Below are 22,415 nucleotides of genomic sequence, written 5' to 3' on the forward strand. Positions count from 1 at the left end.
GTTTACTCGGCTTGCCTCTCAGGCTTTATATGTATCTCTGTTTACAATTGATTACATTGTACATTCTGAGCCGAACTGTTGGCAGGAGGCTCTACAAGACGCTCTGTGGCATGAGGCCATGGAGAAAGAATTGGATAGTATTGATTGCAATGGGACTTGGACATTGGTAGATTGTTCTTTTGTCACAAGTTGGTTATCGAGATGAAGTGGATTTTTAAGACCAAGCTAAAGGCTGATGGTACTTTAGACAAATATAAGGCTCGCATTGTAGTGCAAGGTTTCAGGCAAAAGTATGGCATTAAACCTTTGCACCTACCGCTCAGTTGACATAATTTCGTCTATTGGTTGCTCTCGCCACTCACCACGGTTGGCTGATCTATCAAATGGACGTCAAAAGTGCCTTTCTGAATGGTTATTTGGAGGAGGAAGTCTATGTGGGAAAATCTCCTTGCTTTTCTTCTACTGACTAGCTTGATTAGGTATTTCACTTGTGGAAAGCTTTTTATGGGTTGAAGCAAGTGCGGAGGTCTTGGTACCATAGGATGGACAAGTTCTTATGAACTCATGGCTACCATTTTACCCCCTACTGACTAGCTTGATTAGGTATTAGGTATTTCACTTGTGGAAAGCTCTTTATGGGTTGAAGCAAATGCGGAGGTCTTGGTACCATAGGATGGACAAGTTCTTATGAACTCATGGCTACCATTTTACCCCCTATGGTCCCAATCTATACGTGCGTACCACTAGCATGGGGGTCAACTATATCCTGCTATATGTTGATGATCTATTACTTATCGGTTTAGATTCTGTGGCTATAGTAGAAATTAAGACATACCTATTGTCATGTTGTAGGGAAATTACTTTGGTTGATTTATTTAAGGCCAGATCTTGCATTCTCAGTTAGTTTGCTTAGTCAGAACTTTAATGTATCTAGAATGCCTCATTAGATTGCTTATCTTTGTGTATTAAGACCTATAACTATAAACTAACTTATGGTCATGGTTTATGCTTGTAAGGGTATATTGATTTTGACCGGGCAGGAGATCATGAAACTTGGTGTTATCATGGAGGCTATCTCTACACCTTGGGCATGCCACCTATCTCTTGGGCTAGCCATAAGTAGAAGATGGTGGTAGTTTCCATGGTCGAGGTTGAGTATTGGGACTCTCTTTGATGGTATTATAGAGGTGATTTATTTGAGGAACTTGTGGCCGCACTTCACTTCCCTTGCGAGTCACCTAAAGTGTCTACTGTGACAATTAGAGTGCCATTGCCCTTGTGGCCGCACTTCACTTCCCTTGCGAGTCACCTAAAGTGTCTACTGTGACAATTAGAGTGCCATTGCCCTTGCGAGCAATCCTATCATCACCCCTCGGACATGGCACATAGTAGTTCACATACCCTCTTAGGCATCCCTAGGCCCTTATCCTAGCAATGTGTGGGATTGTTTTGGCTGTTTTATAAAGGTAGTGGGACTATTCATCCTTATTTTCCCGTGCTTCGGGGCACAGTGACTCAATGGGAGTTACTCTAACCCTAATCCTAATTGTATTTTAAGTTTATCAATCTGTGCTTTGCCATACGATTGGTTTTGTGTCTTTTGCGTTTAGAGCATTTCTTCACAATAGGTCCAATATGGCGGGGTTGCATATTCTCGTGGAGATATATACTTCATTGATAGTCCTGATGCCTTAGAGACGGGAAAGAGTGCAGATGTATTGGCATTCGAGTGGTGCAAGGCAATGCAGGTTGTAGGGGTAGAAAATGTAGTGCAGTTTGTGGCAGGATGGTGAACTTATGAAAAGGGCAGCAAGAAACATTTTAATGGTAGTGTATCTACGTATCACCTTCAGTCCATGCATGGTACATTTCTTGAATAACTTATTGAAGGATATTGGGGACTTGCCATGGATTGCATCTCTTGTTGCGAAAGGCAACAAGATTGTCACATTTATATGTAATCATTAGTACTCCACACTGAGTTTCGCAAGAAGTGACAAAGAACTTCTCAAATACTCAGAAACATGATTTGCATATAACTTTTTCTTATACTTGGTCGATTACACCATTGCAAATGTGCAACTAGGGAGCTATTTGCCAGTGATGAGTATGAATATTAGACTGGGGCTGCCGCTACTATTGTTGTTTTATGTAATGCATGTCTTTGATAGAGGTTTTTGGGATGAGATGAATCGCACCAACCAAATGGTTGATCCTATCGTGCACATGCTGAGGCTTGCAGATGGTATGGATCCATGCATTGGGAAGATCTATGAAGGTATGGATTTCTGATTGAGAAGTTGGAGAGTTTGGAATCAAATGTAGATAGGTATAAGCAGATTAAGGATTTATGCATTAGTAGATGGAATAAGTATGACTCTCCTATGCATGCTACAACATATGTACTTGATCTTGAGTTTCAAGGGAAGATGCAAGAAAGAGGCTTTGAGGTGGTCAAGGCTTGGAACACGTTGCTTGCAAGGCTCTATCCTAGTTGTGAAATGCAATGTAAAATGAAAAGTAGCTCTCTATGTATTGGTAGATGTTAGGGATGCAGAGATGCTCTAGAAGACATGACAAATATTGGGGCTTCTTTATGGTGGGAGGATTAGGGGGCAGAAGCTCCAGAGCTATAGAGTTTCAATCATATTCATTCAAAGAAGAGAAATTGTCTTGGTGCAATGAAGATAAATGACCTAGTTTATGTAAGCTCCAATCTTCGCTTGCTACCTCATACATCAGTTGTTGCAAAGGTTGATTCTTTTGTACGATGGAAAAAATACGACGACGATGATGATGGTGGTGATGGTGATGGCCAAGATGTTGTTTAGCAAGATGAGCATAGGAGGGGAGCCATCTTTCATGAATGAGAGCACTTAGTTTCTTGGAACTTTTGAGTATTGACTTGGAACTAGGAGCTCTTGTAACTTGCATCTTTAGACTTTAGCACATATTTTGTGGCTTTGCATGCACATTTGTTACTTATGTAACATTGCTGATTACAATGCATCATAATCCATTGCTGATTACAATGCATCATAATCCATTGCTGATTACAATGTTTTGAATCTTTATTATTGTTGATTATTGTGTCTCTAATTTCATGAAGTATGGTTGATATTGAAAACGGATGTTAATAGGTCAATTTATAAATTATGTGTACATGCCATATGTTTGGTCAATGATTTTGCGATCAAATTACTAAAGTCATTTCTATGTGTTTTCAATTCTTCATATCTCTATGGTAGTTGAATCTCCAAAGATGCTTTTAGAGCAAAGGAAAGTGATGCTAAAAGAGACTTCAAACCTGGAGAGAAGAGCGTGAAGTTTGATGCTTTCTATGGTAAGAGAGATTTCCCCCATAACACAGTTAGCCTCAACCCTCTACTATTGCTATTCATATCCCTACCTTCGTGGATAACTTAGTTTGTGGTGTTGTCCATTTGATCGTGTCAGCTCTAGTTGGTGATTTCATTTTGGAGGTCTTCTTCACATGGCATTAACTCCAGACACTTTAAACAACTATGTTTTGAGGACATGCAACCGTTGCTGGTTTCACTCCTCCTTGGACCGGTACAACAAATTATCTTCATCACTATTGTGTGTTTCCAGCTCTTGCTGCCACCTGGCACCTAGACAACAATTCTAAGGCATTAACCACTTTATGGAGGTTACATTTGTAGTAGATTCAGCCATCTACAGCAAGTTACGACGTCTTTATCAGCCCTATATCAGATACTTACAGTTTTTGTGTTTTCTTCACTCCTAGAGGATTGTCCTTCATCTTCGACATCTCTTGAGGATTGTGTTTAGCTCCCTCTACTGCTGCCTTCATCTTTCAGTGTCTACTCGATCATTCCATCACTTGGAGGATTGCATTTCGATTCCTCCATAGAACAGCCCTTGTCATTGACACCTTTGCTCGAAGGACTATCTTTTGCTCCCTTCATAGTGCAGATCCCTTCCAGATGTTGTCGCTTGTTCAACCAAGATAGTGTAGTTATCTCCGAGCTTCACTCCATTGTATCAATATGATTCAATGCTCATAATTCTTTATTCATCTTCTACTTTTGTGTTTTTGAGTTTCTTTGTCTTAGTGTTTTTCCCTGCAAACCCTACTATCCCTCGACATGGTATCCGAGCATACCGTTCAATCCTCCACTATAGATCCTTTGGAGTGCCAATATCTTGTAGTTATTGTGTGAGCATGGTTGAGGGCATAGTGTTGAATGCTTTGTGGAAATCCACAAAGTAGCAATAAATCCTCTTTCCATGTGCCCTACCCTCTTCTATAGTAGCTCTAAGAGTTAATATATGATCAAGCATAGTAAATCCCCTCTTGAAGCTTGTCTGCCCTTGTGCTCTATATGCATGCCTCTGTGCCCATGAGCTGAGCTCATGCTCTAAAATGCATCCACATATCTTGGCCAAGTAGTGACCTATCATGATCGTCCTTTTATTTTCAGGTATCATAGGGTCCCCACTCTTAAAGGGCAGTATAATGGTATGCGTTGTCCAACTTGTTAGAAAGCCCTCACACATTGCTGGACGGGGCAAGAGTTTCACATGCATGTATAAAATGTTCCCAACCAGGCCATCATGGTCTTGTGCCTTTCCAAGCTATAGATCGTCTCTACCACCACCCCTACGGTAAAGTATGAACTACAAGATGAACAAGACTCCTACGGGGGTGACATAGGGGGGTGGCCTTCTATATCATATAGGTTCTTTGCATAGCTATATCATGGCTCTGGTGTTGTGATTGTGGTACTTGGTTGCCTTTCCTGAAGCCTATTGACCAATTCTTAGGGGGATTAGTACGGGATAGTGCTTAGGATTATTGTTACCACCTTGCTACTTGTGAGCCACCCTCTGGGTGTGCAAATGAGCCAGAAGTTCATCAAACTTGTACAAGGTAAAATCCTAACACTATTCTCTTCATTTCTCACGATAGTTAACAACGGATCCTGATGTGTGCAATGTTAGGCCTTCATGTGCATGGATCATCAGGCTGCCCATGGTTAACGTGTCGTTCAACATGTCACCTCAAATGTGGGTGTCCGTGATGTAGCCTTTTGGTCCATTATGGGGCTGCCCCAAAAGGGCCTTTATCTAGGACTAGGCAGCCAATGACATTGCTTTTAAAGTGAAGCCTTATCCAATTTGCGTGGCTTTCACAAATGGCATGGTTATCCTGGATGACGTGGCACAACTATTCAATGCGCTGGTCAGCATGCTCTCAGACTTCTTGTAATGCGTGGGTGTGGTTGAGCTAGGATGTGCATTGTGCCCTCTAGGGTTGCCTGCACTTTGCTTTAGGACAGCCTGTCCTGCCAGCCGAACCGGGGCTACTGGCAGCAACACACGAACTGTTCCTTAGGTTTTGAAACCTGTAGAACAACAGACAGAAAAGTTAAAATGTATTGTCCCAGTTTTGCTGTGTATCTCCTTCTCCACTGTGCCAAGTGAAGGATTGGCCATAGCCTTAGAATGACAATTCCTCTGTGCCAAGTGAAGGGTTGGCCATAGCTCACCTTGGGTGGTACAAATGGAGGAGATTATATGCACCCAACCAAAAAATTGTGAATCAACAGTTAGCACAGCCTCCATACACAAGTATCGGGCAAAATAGAGATTCACCATAGTCACTGCATACTTGCATGCACTCCCCAAACCTGCATCCTTTGGATACAAGACTTGTAAAAATTTATCCTCACTAATTGACTTCCTCCCTTGTTGGCTTTTGAAGCATGAATAAGAACACTTTGATTTGCTCTGCTACCAACTCTACTGCTCTATAAGTACAAGCCTTCTTAAGCTTGAAACTTTCTTATGTGTATTTTTGCATAAAAGAGTTTATCAGAAAGGAATAGCCAGCAACCCTGCAAGGTTGAACTTTATGCTACATATGGTGGGGTTGGTAGTTTATATACATTATATGTACAATTTGACAAGGTCGAGTGTAGTGTTCTTTTGTGTTTGTTCACTAAACTACTCAGGTATTCTCCATTGCAGTCATTTGGCTCATAGTTGTTAAACGGTTGTCTTGAAAAGGATCTCATTGTGGATATCACATCTCACCAGAATGGAGCTGAGTGTTACGATCATGCATACATACGAGATGTGCATTTAGTCTCATTTCTACTATTCTCACAACTACTTCTTAGCAACTTGATGACTTGATTTTCTTTGTGCAGGTCACTTGTGGCAGAGGACATGTTCAAAGGTGAATACGAAGCGTATGTATCTGAAAACAAAGCTTTTAACCTTATCCATTTTTCATCTTTTTAAAAGATACCTTCTCAAGTGAAAATAAGGATGCACAACTGAGCCAGCCAAGATGATACACTCAGATTGGGGACATTAGCATTGCCATCAAACATATTGCAAATAGCTTTTTCTAAAACAAGAAAGGAAGATCCTATGAATAGGCATCTCAGCCAGACTAGACCATGGCAAAATACAATAGAAGCCTTGTATAGGACATTCATGATTAAACAACATAACAGAACGGCCTCCTATCTAATTCTCTTTGGAAAAGTCTACTGAAGGGCTGTGTGACTACCCAATCTGGTGGTTTGTAACGCCAAGCCATATGTGAATCTAGGTAAAGAAGGTGCCAGAATCCCATGTATCAAAAAAAAAAAAAAAAAAAACTCGCCTCATGTATGCATGTTGCAAAGAGCTCATCATCAAACATATTGTAAAACTGGCACTTTGATTGCTATAGTTTAAATCTGTTTGAAGCTGAGGAAGCCTAAGATGTAAATAGAGTTAGCAGTCAGGCGATCAAATATGGGTGATGTTCATTTAGTAAACAAGAAGTCTGGGTATTAGGTGAATAATTTAATCAAGGTCATTCTAATCTTAATTTTGATCCTTGTTGTTGCATAGGTAGCAAAGGTTTCCCAAAATAGTAATAGTTCCAGCTTTCTGTCCAGTGTTTGGAACTCAGTTCTACATACGAGTTAGTTAACTTGTTGACGTGTGTTTTGCTTTTAAGCTGCCTCTGAAACCCAGGTTTTAAGCACCAAAATAGCATGGCATAGTTGGATGGGTGCAGAAGTACTCCCTCAAAAGGGGTGTGTGTGCACATGACTAGTTTCACAACATATTATATCCTCCGGTGTTGCAAAAGGATGCACAATACAGAAGCACAAGTACTAAGCACAACTTCAAACTGAACAGAAGGTTCAAAGAATATAACACATGGGGCCTAATAGCCCTATCAAAAACTCCTTGAGAAGATGATTACAATAGCTGGGGTATGCTTGTGCTCGCAAAGTACAAAACAAGTGACTTCACCAAATTAATGGAAGGTTGATGTGAGCATGATATTTGGAAATGATGTACATTTAGGGCTGATGCAAGGGGTTTTTGGGCTGAATCTACATAATATGAGACTCACACGAAGCTACATTAGGTTACTTTCACTAGACACTTATTGTTGCTTTCACAAGCTACGCACACTTGACTCAACGGAATACTTATTGTTTCAAGCACTGCGAGCAATGCGGCTATGGCTACCTCTCACATAACCATTGCACGCTCTTAAATAAATGTAGTGGACTTGCCGATTTACCTTCTTGTTGTAGTCTATTCACAAAAGGATCATTGAGTGCTTCACAATCCAAGTGATGCACATCAAGTGGGCTCCACCTCCATAGCCTTAATCTTATGTTCCCTCCCCCTCCTGATCGATTGCAATACTTTCTAGAATTGTGTAGGGAAGGTGATGGGAAAGGTGGTGTAATGTGTATTTTAACTATGAGCTCGATGAACGAAGAGACACAATTATCCACTGGCCTAAACCGAGCACATGTTGGAGAGGATAGTAGGAAAAGAAGCCGATAGTTTCCTTGACAGGTTTTTAGGTTATAACTAAGTGCAAGTTCATCTAAACAACATGTACAAAATGGCTTTTGTAACTAAATGGAGAGTGTTCTTTCTAGAATTGTGTAGGGAAGGTGATGGGAAAGGTGGTGTAATGTGTATTTTAACTATGAGCTCGATGAACGAAGAGACACAATTATCCACTGGCCTAAACCGAGCACATGTTGGAGAGGATAGTAGGAAAAGAAGCCGATAGTTTCCTTGACAGGTTTTTAGGTTATAACTAAGTGCAAGTTCATCTAAACAACATGTACAAAATGGCTTTTGTAACTAAATGGAGAGTGTTTGCATACAGAGTAATACCCTTTTGTTTGACCAATGCTCCTACCACATTCCAGGGGCTCATGTGCAACATCTTCAAGGACATGCTTCGGAAATGGTTGGAGGTGTTTGTAGATGATCTTTGCGTATACACAAAAATTGGATAGAATGCTTGGAAAAGCTTCCTAAGACACATAGTTTCTAAGAATGGTATTGTAAATGACTTTTTAAAGGTCACTTCAATTGCTACGCAAGCTTTGCGTTAAAGAAGAAAAATAAGAGGAAGAGGAGTTAAGAGCTTCTCCTACAATGGTTCCTCACTCTACCTCACACTCTCCCTTTCTTTTTCTCTCTCAATCTCTTCCTCTCTTACACAAGCAAGATGCATGCAAGAAGCAAGAAGAGAGTTTACAAGATTGCACACCACAAGAATAAGCTTATCCATTCACTTTTTAGCTTTTATATATGGCCTTAGTTTTCTTGGGTACACTCTTTGAGTTTTCATAACTCCTTTTCAACTTGTTGGACCTAGATTTTTTGTGCTCGTACCCCACTTAGGATGTCATTACAGTTTGCATGGAAGTGAGGTTCTCTTTTATGAAATAGTTTTGAAATAATTTTATGTCCAAAAAACCAAATATACTAGACAAGCGCTTTTATTTTCGCTTCTCTTGTCATTCTAAAAGTTTGTCTTCCTGTTTACACTTTTTTTGTTGTGCCTTCCTAGAAGGGATTAACATTATTCCCCTCATAGACTTGTGCTAGTCCTATGACACTTTGTAATTTGGGGGATATCCTAGTGTGGCCACTGTTGGTTGGTCATGTAGAGGGTAATCATTAATAATGCTACAGCTTTGGACCATTGTTGGTGTGGATGGATGAGTTATTTCTTTGTTCTCTAGGGGTTAGCTTGTCATCGAGTTAAAGGGAGGGGAGAGGTCAGGATGATGGAGGCTACTGATGTCATTGGTTTGGTCGAGTCGATCTTTAAGCTAAGTTCTTGTTATAGAAGGAATCTCAAGTGTCTACCTTGTCATGTTGTGATTGTTATACAAGTGTGAGTGTAATTGGGAGATGAGTGGAACCTCAAGCAAGCTTGGAGTGTTATCCCACACTTGAGGATCCAGTTGGTACTAGGGGGATGTGTTGCAAAGCTCAGGGTAGACTTGAGGTCTACTGATGCTTTCAGGATGTCTTGCTCTTGAGGTGCTCTGAGTCTATGAGGTGGAAAACAGCTAGGGGGTAGGAGCCCCCTATGCAATGTGACCTTGAGTGAAAATGTTGTTCACTTTTATCTCTTTTTTTTTTGGGGGTGAGAACTTCATTGTGGCTCTCTTTAGTTCCTTGGTGTTTGGTGAGGGAGTGGTCGCAGTGATTTTTCCAAGTATGCTCTACTCATTGTGTAGGTCTCTAGTGCTGCCCTAACAGCTAGGGGTGTAGATGGGAGGAAGGGGTAGTTGCAACTAGTAAATCGGTTGATATTCATATCCTCTAATAATTAGAAGCAATATATCGGTAACAGTGTAGCTCGAAAAAGTAGCCTTACCATGGCATATCTATCTATTCATGCATTTATGTCAAAGAAGAGTGGATGGAGATCCTCTTCTTTAACTGCTTTCTTTTGATTGAGCAATTGAAGAAGTAATCTTAGATACTTGCATGTGGTGATGAAAGCAGGGTTTGAATAAGTTGAGAAGTCCTCCACGAACCATTTGAAAGAGGCAATTAAGTCCTTCTCATAGAACTTGAGGCTGTCTTTTAGCTTATCTATGTTGATATTAAGAAATAGGAAAAAATCATATCTACCATGCTTTTCAGAGTTGTAGTCAACTCCTTGCCTCTTTGGATAAGGCATGTAGTTGGGTTTTCCCCATTCAAAGGGTAGTGCACTGTAGAATCTAATCTATGCTTCGATATTGTCAATCTAGGATATTCCTTCTCCGTGCTGGTTGAGAGTCATAGCTCTTCACAGTCTTTGGTACCTTGAACACTTTGTTTTGCCAATGGTTGGTTGGTTCTCGCTACTACATTCCAAGATCTTGAGTTTTCAGCGCTAGCCATTTCTTTCATGTCGTGAGGATACGTGAATTACCTTTTGCATTATTGTGAGTGGTAACAACTTTTTAAGTTTGTGGGAAAGTTGAAAGAGAACGCATGGGGAATTCTTGAGCCTCCCACTACTCCCACATGTTAATTTTCCTATCCCAACTAATTGAGATGTACTTCCCTCTCTATGGAAAGGACACATCTACGGGGTGTGTGAGTGAGTCTTCGTCTACTTCTCTCCACCCCTCCTTTCTTCTTTGCATTGCATGGCTTTTGTAATTTCTTCCGAAGCGGGTGCCTTTTTTAGTTTCTATGGCGGTTTCTGATTGTGGGGATAGCTGTTCCTCAGGTTCTTCTTCCCAATCTAACTCAGGTGCAAGGGGTGATGGTGGTGGCTCTTATGTGGGTTGAAGTGGGTTCTTCATTGGCTACTACCCCAATCAACCTTAGATCTTCTATTGAGAGTCTAGTTTCCCTTAGTCATAGCACTTGCTCTTCCTTCGTCATCCTGTATTCCAACTGGGGAACTCCTATTTCCAAGCTGTGCTTGAGTGCTTGCCTAGTGAGCTGGAGCTTCTTTTTAAGATTATCATCTGTCTTCCTCACATGGCTTTCATACTTCAAGTAACGTGTTGGTGAAGCTTTGCTACTATGCCCGTATCGCTTCTATTGTTCTAGTCCTCTTAATTGTAAAGTCTTTTTCACACTCAACTTGAGCTAAGCAGGTGGTGAGATCTCGCATGGCATTAACATTTCTCTCCTCCCACTAATTCATCTTCTCCTTTGCCTGCTCTAGCTCTTTGTTTCACCTCTTCGTGAGGACTTCTAGCCAATTTTCTTTGGTGCACTTCGTAGTCTAGTTGCTTTTGGAGTTGAGTGTAGTTATGGTTTCTTATATCTCATTCTCACACTCCACAAGCTGTTTGGTTTTATGCTTTGCTTTCTCTCTTGTTTGCTTTGCTTCCTCCAACTCTTTTACCAATTGCCCTTGTAGTTGTTTCAACTCCTTAGGTAGTTTCCTCCAATTCTAGCTATAGTTTTGTGATCTCCTGTTCTTCTAGGTCTCTTGAGGGTTCATGCTCCAATGTTCCTATGTGTGTGGATGACACCTCCGGTATTGCTATGCTTGGGGGTTCATGGAATGTTTGTTTCTCTCGTCTGTGGACTCTTGATGACCTCTTGTATAATTGCTCTTCACATGCCTCGGAATCCTATTAATGTGGCTTTAGTTGTGCAGCTTTTTTCCTCTCTATTTCTCTACTTGTTGCTAACATGGGTCTTGAGCTTTCAAGTTCTTGTGCATGAGATATGATCACCTTTACTATATCATGGATGGTCTTTATAACAAAAGCATTAAGGTTCTGATTATCCATTGTATGTGCAGCTACACTTTCTAGCATCACTACTTGGATCTTGCTCATCATAGAATTGTATTGATTGCTAGAAAATAGAGCATGTATTAACCTTTTGTTTGTCCATCCCAAGCATTGCATATACATCCATTTTTGGCCACTTCTTCTTTCTGTCTAGTAGGCCTGGGGCTTTATGGACCACCTTTGGAATGAGAGATACCTCCACTTGTTATATTGCCCATTGTCATCATTCACTGTGACTACCCTGTTGTGCCTGTTAGGGTCATAGGTCATTAGGAATTCCGTGCACTTTTCATAATCTACATTTCCTTTGAATTTTTTCATATAGATGCTTGATCGACACTGATCCACTAGCCCCATGGCATCTGGATTCTTGATTATCATCTCCCTTAGGTTATGAATCTACCTATACCACAAGTGGCGATATCCTTTGACCTCCATTCTTGGCTTGTAATCCTCTTGTTCTTTCTCGGTAAATGGCATTAGTGGTTTGATTGTCTTCTCTTGCACGACTTTTTTTCCTTGGCCTGCCATCTCCAAAATCTAGCGCCACCTTGTGGTGAGACTTTAAGAAAAATATTTTAAGAAAATTACATGTAAGAAATAATATATTTACAACTTATGAAAACATACTTTAACATACTCAAAAGGTTTGTACATTTTGTGTTTCCTCAATGGAAACCCTAGCATATCTTCACAGCAATAAGAGGCCAGTTAACTCCACGAATGTGAGGGGCTGTTGTGCCCCCCTTAAGGACAAATTCAATGAAGTATGGGAACCAAGATAAGACTCTGAAGAGTGTTAAGCGTGATGCTGACCATCTCTTCATCAGGTATCACCTCATCAATATTCAGCAGTTTCTCTCTTAAATCTTGTATGTAGGTAAGGTGATCTATCATGCCATCACCCTCATCCATGTGTGCATTTTGCCAACTCTCTTCTCAAGTAAGAGACTTTGGCCTCATTCCTAGCTGACAACATATGCTTAAGAACATCCCATGCTGCCTTCGAGATCTTACAAGACCAAATATGAGCTATTATTGCTCTTTTGACGGATAGAACAATTAAAGACAAGGCCTGTGCATCTTTGGAGTCCCATCTCCTTTGATCGGTTGTAGGAGGAATGGGGGCAGCTGGCTGTCCTCTAGCATCTCTTTGAGGTGTTTGAGGAGCAATCCCCCCTGGTCTAGCCAAATCACCGGTCACATAATTGCAAAGATCTTTAGCTGCGAGCAGATTGCATACCATGAAAACTACACAAGGAGTAATTGGTGCCATCCAATTTTTCCTGGAGTAAGGACTCCCAAAATGTTGCTGTGATCATGGTGACCTTGTTGTGCCATTGCTGCCGTAAAATGCACAAATCCTGCAAACAAACACTTTCAAGCTCAAGTGTGAACTGTCCTCCCTCGAGTACGGAAATCCCAACACGTGATAGAGAATGCAATCTTAAAACTGTCCCAAAACTGTCTCAAAATAATTGTGCCTGAAATGCCTTGTAAAGCATGCCAAATGTGCATAAAACAGCAATGCACTGCTGTACCTTGGGATGCATGCCACAAAATGGAGTTTCAGCAATTTAATGCTGTAAATCCCCAAATTTGCACAAATTTCCGTTCCCAAACTCTTTCAACGAGCAAATAAATGCTGTACCTACGTTTGTTTCTTGCCTTGGTATGCGTAAAAGACAAAAGCCCCAAATCTTCTTAAAGAAATTTTATACTTACAGTCTTAAAATTTGATGAAATGTTGCCTCAAGATGTAGGTTGACAACAACCAGCAACTTTAGCTCACCTTTGGGATGCATGCCGGATCCAAGAATCACAAAAGCCCCAAATTTCTTGTGGAAATGTTGGTGGAATTGCACAATGTCAGCGATTTTGTTGAAGATGCATGAAAAGGACCTTGAATTGGACAAAAGTCCTAAATTTTTGAGTCCTCCAGATGTGTGTGAGACCCCAAATGTGTCGTTGATGGTCAATTCTTGGGTGGTTTTGTGTGACGGGCAGAGAAGAAAAGCAGGTTGGTGCCTGAGATGCGAGACTAGCTGGTAGATTGTAGGGCAACGACAGCGTTGACGGGCATGTTGCAAGGAGTATGGCATAGTTGGTAGAGGCGATGGCGGATAGGTGTATGCGGTGTGTAGGGGGATGGTGCTATGGGTGGGGCTAGCATTGCAGGAGGCACTGTCGGTAAGTAGTAGATAGCAGGGCAAAGCTATGGCATTGTTGGTGGAGTCGACAACGATGGCTCAAGTGTAGAGAGGGTAGTAGGTATAATAGGGCTAGGTAGCACTGGCAGTGTTGCTGCTGCAACTCCTCTCTCTTCTTCTTTTCCTTGGTAGGTAGATTTGGCAATAGTGATCTTCTTAGCTCCTGTTTAGCGAATTTGATGGCAATAAGGTGGCTCAAAGCTCGAGGCTCGAGTTGGCCCCGATACCAAATGTGAGGATTGGCTATGGAATTGAGAAATGAGAGAGTAGACAATGATAGTGTGAGCCAAAGAGAAAGAGTGTGTACTGTCTTGATGTTATAGTAGGTTGCAAGTACTAAATGAAAGTATAACTAAGGTCTAAGGTTGACCTAACTATTGGGTATTTCACTTACGCCTCACTTATGCCTATGTTCATATAGGAGTGTCGGTGATCAATAAGACACTGAGGCACTTTTTACTCTCGGTAGGAGAGGGTTTTTCCCCCAGACTTATGGTATTATTTTGTATGTGCTTATGACACACACTTATGGGCACTTACCGTGTTCGGGTGTGAATACCCCCTACAACCCTAAGGTTTAAGGGTTGTACCTTGTACTTTCAGTTTACACTCTTTCAGTCTATTGCATTGGGTGTCGTGCTTCACTCTCACACTGTCTACTGTTCTCTGTGCTGAGCTTCGATCTTGCCTTTCTCCCTCACATTTGGTATCAAAGCATTGGCTTTGCTCTGCTCAACTTAGGTTCTACCTCCGCTCAGTCTAGTTCTACCCCATTGGCTGCTTCACCAACGCCTCAGTGGAAGACTACAAGAGCCCTCTGTAGTAGCTCGACTTGCTCCTTGGAGCCGTCTAGCCAGACGCTTGCTGCCCTCCCAGTCTAGACTGCACACGCTCCACCCATCAGCAGTCACCTCGCCTGGACCAGCGCCCGCTTGGACCAGCCCCCTTGTTTTGCGCTCGCTTCGACCAGCGCTTGCCTAGACCAACACCCTTGTGTTGCGCTCGTGTGGCCGCCAGCTTGCCTGCGACGTCCTGCTTGATAGTCCTTATGTCATCAGTCGCACGCCCTGCCAGCTGTTGCCAGTTGTTGCGCCTGTTAACCATCGCTAGCCCAGTCCAACTGAAGCGCCCATCTAAAGCGCCGCTTGTACTCGCCTGACACCTGACGTCCCGCTTGACAGTCCTCACGTCATCATTTGCACGCCCGCCAGTAGTCAATCCGTAATTTTTTTCTGGTAAACGTTTTTTTTAAAAATTTTAATTCTAGCATAAATTTTTGGAAGCAGGGGTTCCTACGCAACAAGGCACAACATTCAGAAACGTATTTGGGACACATTGAATGCAATTTCTGGACACATTGAATGCAATTTCTGGACACATTCATCAAAAAGTTTTGGGGCTTTTATGTTTTCTGGGGACATTGGCATACGGAGTGCAGCTACAGTCATTGATAGACTGTTTTGAATAAATCTGAAGCAAGAAATTTTAGGAATTTTGCTGGTACAGTGGACTGCGTGCATTACAGACAATTTTGACAGAGTGTACCTCTGTACTCTAATTGTAGAAAGTTATTTCCTGCAATTTGTGGAAATTTTCAGATTTTCAGTGTGGTCCTGCTTTGACATTGCTCTTTTGCCTTTTTTTGGTAATTGATAATCATGGAAAATTAGGGAGGAGATGTCTTCACCTATGTATCCAAGGAAGACACATTGGATGGAAATAACTATTCACTTTGGTCCTTCATGATGAAGAATGTACTTGTGGCAAAAAATCTTTGGGATTATGTTAGTGGAGAAGAAGCTCGACTTGGAGTTGTGGCTCCAGCTACTCCTCCTCCAGGAGGATGTGCACAACGGGCATCTCAACCTTGTTAACCGTCAAACGAATAAGGTGGAAAATCTGGAAAAGCTAAAGCAGAAGACAAATGCCAATGCAAAGTGAAACGGAAGACGAAGGCGTGCCAAGAAAAATCTAGAAACATTAGAAGCGCAGAAAAGTCCTAAATATGGGAAAAGGCCCACAAGGAAAAGCGCAAGTCAATACTTTTGTAAAAGAGCGCAAGCGCATCATGATTTAATTTAAGGAGCGCCGGGCTCTCACCCGTGCAATTTGTAAAGGTAGATGGGCGGTAGGAAGGAAGCTAGGAAGATAGAAGGATAATGGGAAAAAGGACCTAGGCCACGGCCGGCCATGTAAAAAAGGGGATAAGGGGATGACCGCCCAAAAAGGGATTTAGGGTTTTGTATATAAAGTTGAAAAGTGAATGAGAAGCTCATTCTTGTGTATGGCAAAAAGTGGCTCTCCTCTTCTTCTTCTTGCTTGCTTGAGCTTGTGCTTGAGAGAGGGAGTGCGAGAGTGTGAGGGAGTGAGTGTGTGAGGGTGAGGGACCGTGGGGTGGAGAAGCTCTCCATCTTCTCCTCTCTTCTTCTCTTCTCTTTTTTTCTCTTCTCTTGCTTGTGTCTATGGAGCTTGGAGCGTGGAGCTTGAGGATGGAGCTTGCTTGAAGCTTGCACTTGGATGGTGGAGCAACCGGAGTGCGTGGGAGAGGAGGTAACTCGAACGGCATGGAGGTAAGCTCACTACACCCGTAGATATGGATGACGCGTCGGCTATGTGAGAGGTAGCCATTAGTGCTCGGCTTGGAATGCTTGAAGCAATAAGCGGTCCGTGGGTCTTGGCGGTTGAGCGAAAGCATAGTGTTGATGCTCTCATTGATGCTCTCATTGATGAAGGAGCAGATTTCAATATCTTGACTTACGAAGCATGGACTTTACTAGGTCAACCAGAGCTCAAACCGACTGATGCAACTCTTAATCCTTACGGGGAACACCCTTAAGCACTTCTAGGGAAGTACAGAATCCTTGTAACTATTGAAACAGAAAGCTTGCCAGTCCTGTTCTATGTTCCTCCAAATAGCGAGAATTGTGGAAAGGAAATCCTCCTAGGAAGGGCCTTCAAAAAGGCAACGAAGTGTGAAGCCGACCATATAGCACAGAGGATACACCTAACACTACCAGGTGTGAGGATAATCACGACTTTTAGCAAGGGTGACCTCACCAAACCTCAAGGGAAGGGCAAGGAGCATTCTGACATACCAAGCAAGCCTAGTAATGAGAGCAAGGAGTTGTTGAAAGAGTTGATACAAGCGCAGGTTGAACGGAGAGAACTAGTGAGTGAGGCCATACTTGAAACAAAAAGGTTAGGAGACAAGGCCAAGGATAGGGTTTGGACTTACAAATATCGTAGAAGACTACGAAAGAAGCCCCAGCCTTATAGACGAAGGCATCGATGGAGAGCTAGCACAACGCCACGATGGATATCCAAGGCGTTGCTTCGTGCTCAAGGGTATTATGTAGGCAACCGATGGATTTGGGTACCAAAACCCCCTGGTAAACCACCTCTGTCAGAAGCCCAAATTATGTCAAAAGCAAAGAGGAGTAGGAGGAAACCTAAACGAAAATTCAAGTCTCGAACCAAAAATATTGGAGTGATTGAGTCCCTCACGATTAAAATCAAGAAACCAAACATGACCTATCAAAAAGTAGATCCTCAGTTTAGCGTGCTTAGCAAGCAGATATCAGAGGCAACTGTCGAGCGTGCACAAGGTCCACTAGTGCCCAAGGAGTCTTTGACTTCCCAAGAGGATAATGAGCACCACAGGCATAACATTGCTCACGATAAGGTTGATTGCTCAACAAAGCTAATGACAGAATCGTCTAACAATCACGAGCAAATTCTCCAGTCAGTGCCAAGCCCACGTAGAAGTCCCAAATCTCCTACATCCTCTTCACCTAAATGGACACTGGAAGCACGGCAGCAGTAGCCTCGTGCCGTTGCTCAATCTACACAAGTGAATGCGCAAAGGGCAACAAAAGACACGACCACTTCTGATTTGTCTAAGGACTTGACACTGCAGTCTACCAATGGTAGCCAGTCCACTGAACTAGCCACCACTACTTCCAATTAGGGGCCACAGCAGTCACAACCTTTGGCCGTAACAACACCCATTGCGGAACATGTCCTTAGCAATTCACCTTTGGAAGAGATGTCGCAACAAACATCCTTGAGATCTCCAATCCTTCCAAAGCACCTAAAGCCTAGGCTTGAGGATAAATCTCTTGAAGACTTGGCCAAAGAAATGGCGCATCTGACCAATGAACCAGAGATAAAGTGCACGGTGAAGCTTGATCACAAGTTGACAGCCATCACACGTGCATACGTTCATCGGAAGGCCAACACCAGAGCACACAAAGCTCATAGCTGAACCACTGACTTGGTATGAGCAGCAACATGTTTGTCTCTGCTATGCAGCTATTGTTGAAGAAGTCATGAAGGACATCCCAAAAGCCACAGCTAGAGAATTGCGCTTGATACCCTCATTTTATACAGCTCTATGTGAGATAAACAAGGAAAATCTTGAAGCAATCAAACGAAAAGGGAAAGGACAAGGTACCTTTGCACAAAATTGGTACTCCAACCAAAGTTTGGCAGCCAAAATTGGCCACCGACTAATGACACTTGTTGAGCAAAGGAAAGCCCTTTGGACATCAATACATGATTCCACGTACGCTGCCCCGACCTCATTGGCAATTGCCCATGATATCCAGCTTTCTACCACTGTCCAAAAACATCCCTTGCATGATAAAGTGCTTCTAGAAGAAGATCTACACGTGGCTAGCAGGCTAGGAGTAGGGAGCATGGTACTTGATGTCAGCGCATATGTCTTCTGCCTCACTCAAGACCCTACAATCCTAGATCTCTATGCTTCCCATCAATACAACCCTGACTTCTTCAATTGGTTTCTTCCAAGCCTACATGACAAAAATCCTAAACCATCCATTGGTTTCTACACTAGAGTCACCCAAACCTCCAGAGCAAGAGAACAACAGCTCTAAACACAACACTCACCTTGACAAGAAGCAATGGAGACAGGTTCTAATAGATAAGGACAAAAATCTAGAGTAAATACCTAACCAGGCAATTGTCAATGCAATCGAATGCGGGGCTGAACAGAGGAGAATTAGCTGGACAGCTAGACTCTCCAAAAAGAGAGCTAGTTGAACCCTCGCAACCTAGCAAGGCTGTTCAACCTAGTGAGGCCGTAGCAAAATTCCATGACGACATGCCACAGAAAGAGAATACTAAGGCCCAACCAAGCACATCAACTATTGACCTAGTTTAGGATCCTGAGTTCTTAAAGGATAGTGCCCAAGAGAAAGAGAAGAAAACAACGAAAACAACGACAGTTGCAAGCTACTGCAGACGACAAGAAGATTGGGACCAAGAGTACTGAAGAGATGATGAACAAAGTGTCTGGTTCATCCATAGATAAACCCATTGCCATCTCTCCTAACAACAGTGAAATCTCAGACACATCCATGTATTCTGATAAATCAAAGCAACAATTACCATCAATTGTTGCTTGCGACACTCAATCCACCGATAGAGAAACTTGCATTGATCAATGAAGAGTGGATACAACACTGTCACAACAGGATGCTAAGACCATGCCGGTCACATCCGAGGAGAACCATGACACAACTACCATAAAGCCTCAGGAGAAACATGAAAACCTCAAAGGCATAAGCAATCCTGGCATTGATCAATCTTGCTCATCTAGGTCTGAGCCCCCAGCTATGCTAAAGCCTAAGGAAACCCTTAGAACTTTGCATGAGATAGCAGCCGAGCAAGCCCTCATAGAACATAGAGATGTGGCAGAGTGCTTGACGGAGTGGGACACTAAACTGAAATTATTCGCACGTGTCTATGTTCATGCAGACATGGGCACATTCCCTAGAGAGCAGCTTGAGGAATATTTGCCGTATCCGCTATCGTGGGAAGAGCAAGAATATCTCGACGGACATTATGACAAGCTCTTACATGAACGCATGCGACTCATCTCTGACGAGGAGGTTGACGAACTACGCTTAACTGTGACATTTAATGAAATGCTCTGCCAGCCAAATCTCTTAGAGATAGAGCAACTAAAGCGACAATCACAGGGTAGAAGCCAATTTGGAAAACGTTGATTTGAAAACCGCGCTACAATGGCCGAACTTGGAGCCCAAATCATGACAGTCTCAGAGGAGCGACTGGCCAAATGGCGGTCCCAAAGAGACCCGACCTATGTGGCACCAACTTCATTTCGAGTTCTAGCTACAGTTCGAGGTATTGACCTAGTTGGAACTAGCCTAGAGAGCCCTTTGATTAATAAAGTTCTCACTGAGGAGGAGCTAGATGCTTCCAGTAGATTGGGACAAGGCACCATTCTACTCGATGTTGCCAAATATTTATTATTGCTAAGTAGGCTACCACAGAAGCTAGATATATGTGCCACACTCGAATACAATCCTGAGTTCTACAATTGGTTTTTATCCTCACGGAGTGACATGGTTTCATGAACATGTACATAAATAAACAACTTGTTTTGTGGCTGTGTAAATAATACCAAAAGAAGCAAAGAACAACACACCCCATAAGCAATGATGACCAAGTGCAGGTGATACGCATCAAGTCAAAACTAAGGGATTTAGGTTGGCGATGTCTTGTTTAGCTGGACATTTTCATTATGGTTGAAGCATATGACTTGCATGTACTCTCACGCCTTTCCAAGTGAATGCAGAATGACACAGGTCAATGCCTAGAAGCGTTTAACATCCAAGTCACCACAAGACCACCAACCCCATAAAGAACCATTATGGAAAAAGTGACAGGAATACCAAGAAACAAAAGCCATGACGGAAGTGCCACTGGATGAGAACCCAAGGACACCTTTGCAGAAAGCACATATTGCAACTGAGCATGGCCAAAGCATAATCATCGATTACCTCCTCCTTCTTGGCCAAACTCTATGTTCGGGCAGGAGCCACGCTCTCAACAAGGGCGAACGTCTCTTCATCATCCAGGATTCAATTCGCAAGATGCTCTGCCCTTGTCCATGCACAGCTCACTCCAAGTGCTACCTCAATTGTTTGATGTCTCACATATTACAAAAAGGTTTGCAAAATCTCAAGGTATCTTTTCATCTCAACAATAGTTCCTCTAGCATCAAGGCTAGTGACACAATCATCTCTGTAATATCCATTCTTCATAGCCATCCCAACATTTCTCAATCCAAATGAAAGGCTAACAGCCTCAATGTATGGCATTGATTGTATTCATTTTTTCCACCAAAAAAAAAAGAAAGAAAGAAAGAAAAAAGAAAAGAAAAGAAAAGGGAAAAAAAAAAGCACACACGATCACAATACCGTACCTAGGGGTCCTCAAATTAGGTACGTCCGGTGATCTTGGTCGGCTGGCTCCGTCTCTAATTCCCTAGCCCTTTGTACATCCCCCACAATTGTTCAGGGCACATCAAGGGCAGGACATACCTAGGGAGCTCGCCTCGCCTATGGTTAGACCTGTCACCCTGAACCACTTGCACAATTCTTTTGTACTCCATCTCAATGCCATTACAATCAACAGTGGTAAGCAAGGCATGAAAGACAATGGAAAAGTACACCATACTTTTCAAGCACTACAAGTAGCCACTAGCTACCAAAAGCTAAGACATCAAGGAGCTCAATTATGCTACATTGCCTTGACAAGACCATAATGATGTCTCAAGCAATCTTCAAGTGTACTCTCCGTCTTCATTGATAAATTTTTCCATCAACTTAGCCCCTTGCTTCATTGACCCATTGCTATACAAGGAACCATGCCAACAGTCTTCTAACTCAGTAATATCTAATTACGCACGTGTACTCACTTAATATTCACACTATAACCTATACACGGTTTGGATCCTCAAGTGCAGGACAATACTCCAGGCTTGCTTAGAGTTCGACTTGTCTCCTAAACTAATCAAAATATGTCTTGTGTACGATAAGAAGACTAGCACTACCCCTTAGGGAGAGACCACATGAGAGGTTTTCCAATTGCAGGTATTAAAGACTCCAATGAAAGCGCCGTCAGCTCTACATCAACACTCAACTCTGAACTCTTGTCCTTCACTTCATCATGCAAGACCACCAGAGAATCATCACGAGCAGAATCCACCATGAGCATCCCAAGAACACCAACACCCGTGCCAGCTATGAGTGACCATTCCCAACAAAGAGTAGCCCTATCGCCACCTACAACAATCATATCACCAGCCAATCAGAACAGCAAAGCGCCACCAACGACCTTTATCTGCACCAACATCAGAACTCCTCCAAGGCAAACCACAATAGTCCCTTCCACCCACGTCTTCGGTGCAAGCTCCGCATGCCACCTTCGACGAGGAGTGCCATGGGACTGGCCCTCGTCTAGGAGGGGGGTAATGTTAACCGTCAAACGAATAAGGTGGAAAATGTGGAAAAGCTAAAGCAGAATACAAATACCAATGCAAAGTGAAACGGAAGACGAAGGCGCGCCAAGAAAAATCTAGAAACACGAGAAGCGTAGAAAAGTCCTAAATAAGGGAAAAGACGCACAAGGAAAAGCGCAAGTCAATACTTTTGTAAAAGAGCGCAAGCGCATCGTGATTTAATTTAAGGAGCGCCGGGCTCTTACCCGTGCAATTTGTAAAGGTAGATGGGTGGTAGGAAGGAAGCTAGGAAGATAGAAGGGTAATGGGAAAAAGGACCTAGGTCACGGCCGGCCATGT

General features: G+C 42.6%; 1 protein-coding gene across 6 annotated transcripts in view; it reads left to right on the forward strand.

Moving 5' to 3' along the window:
- LOC148019996 (uncharacterized) overlaps window positions 1–22,415 on the forward strand; it is a 94,326-nt gene that overhangs the window by 9,480 nt on the left and 62,431 nt on the right. For 5 of the 6 annotated variants that reach the window (XM_087700872.1, XM_087700870.1, XM_087700869.1 and 2 more), the window contains one exon: window positions 6,198–6,239. In XM_087700872.1, coding sequence (XP_087556998.1) covers window positions 6,198–6,239 — 42 coding nt within the window. The remainder of the gene's footprint in view (window positions 1–6,197; window positions 6,240–22,415) is intronic. The other variant, XM_087700873.1, reaches the window with a different exon arrangement.

The sequence above is a fragment of the Lygodium microphyllum genome, chromosome 19 (assembly GCF_053477565.2).
Source record: "Lygodium microphyllum isolate KBCC chromosome 19, Lygodium_microphyllum_v1.1.10, whole genome shotgun sequence".
Classification (NCBI taxonomy): domain Eukaryota; kingdom Viridiplantae; phylum Streptophyta; class Polypodiopsida; order Schizaeales; family Lygodiaceae; genus Lygodium; species Lygodium microphyllum.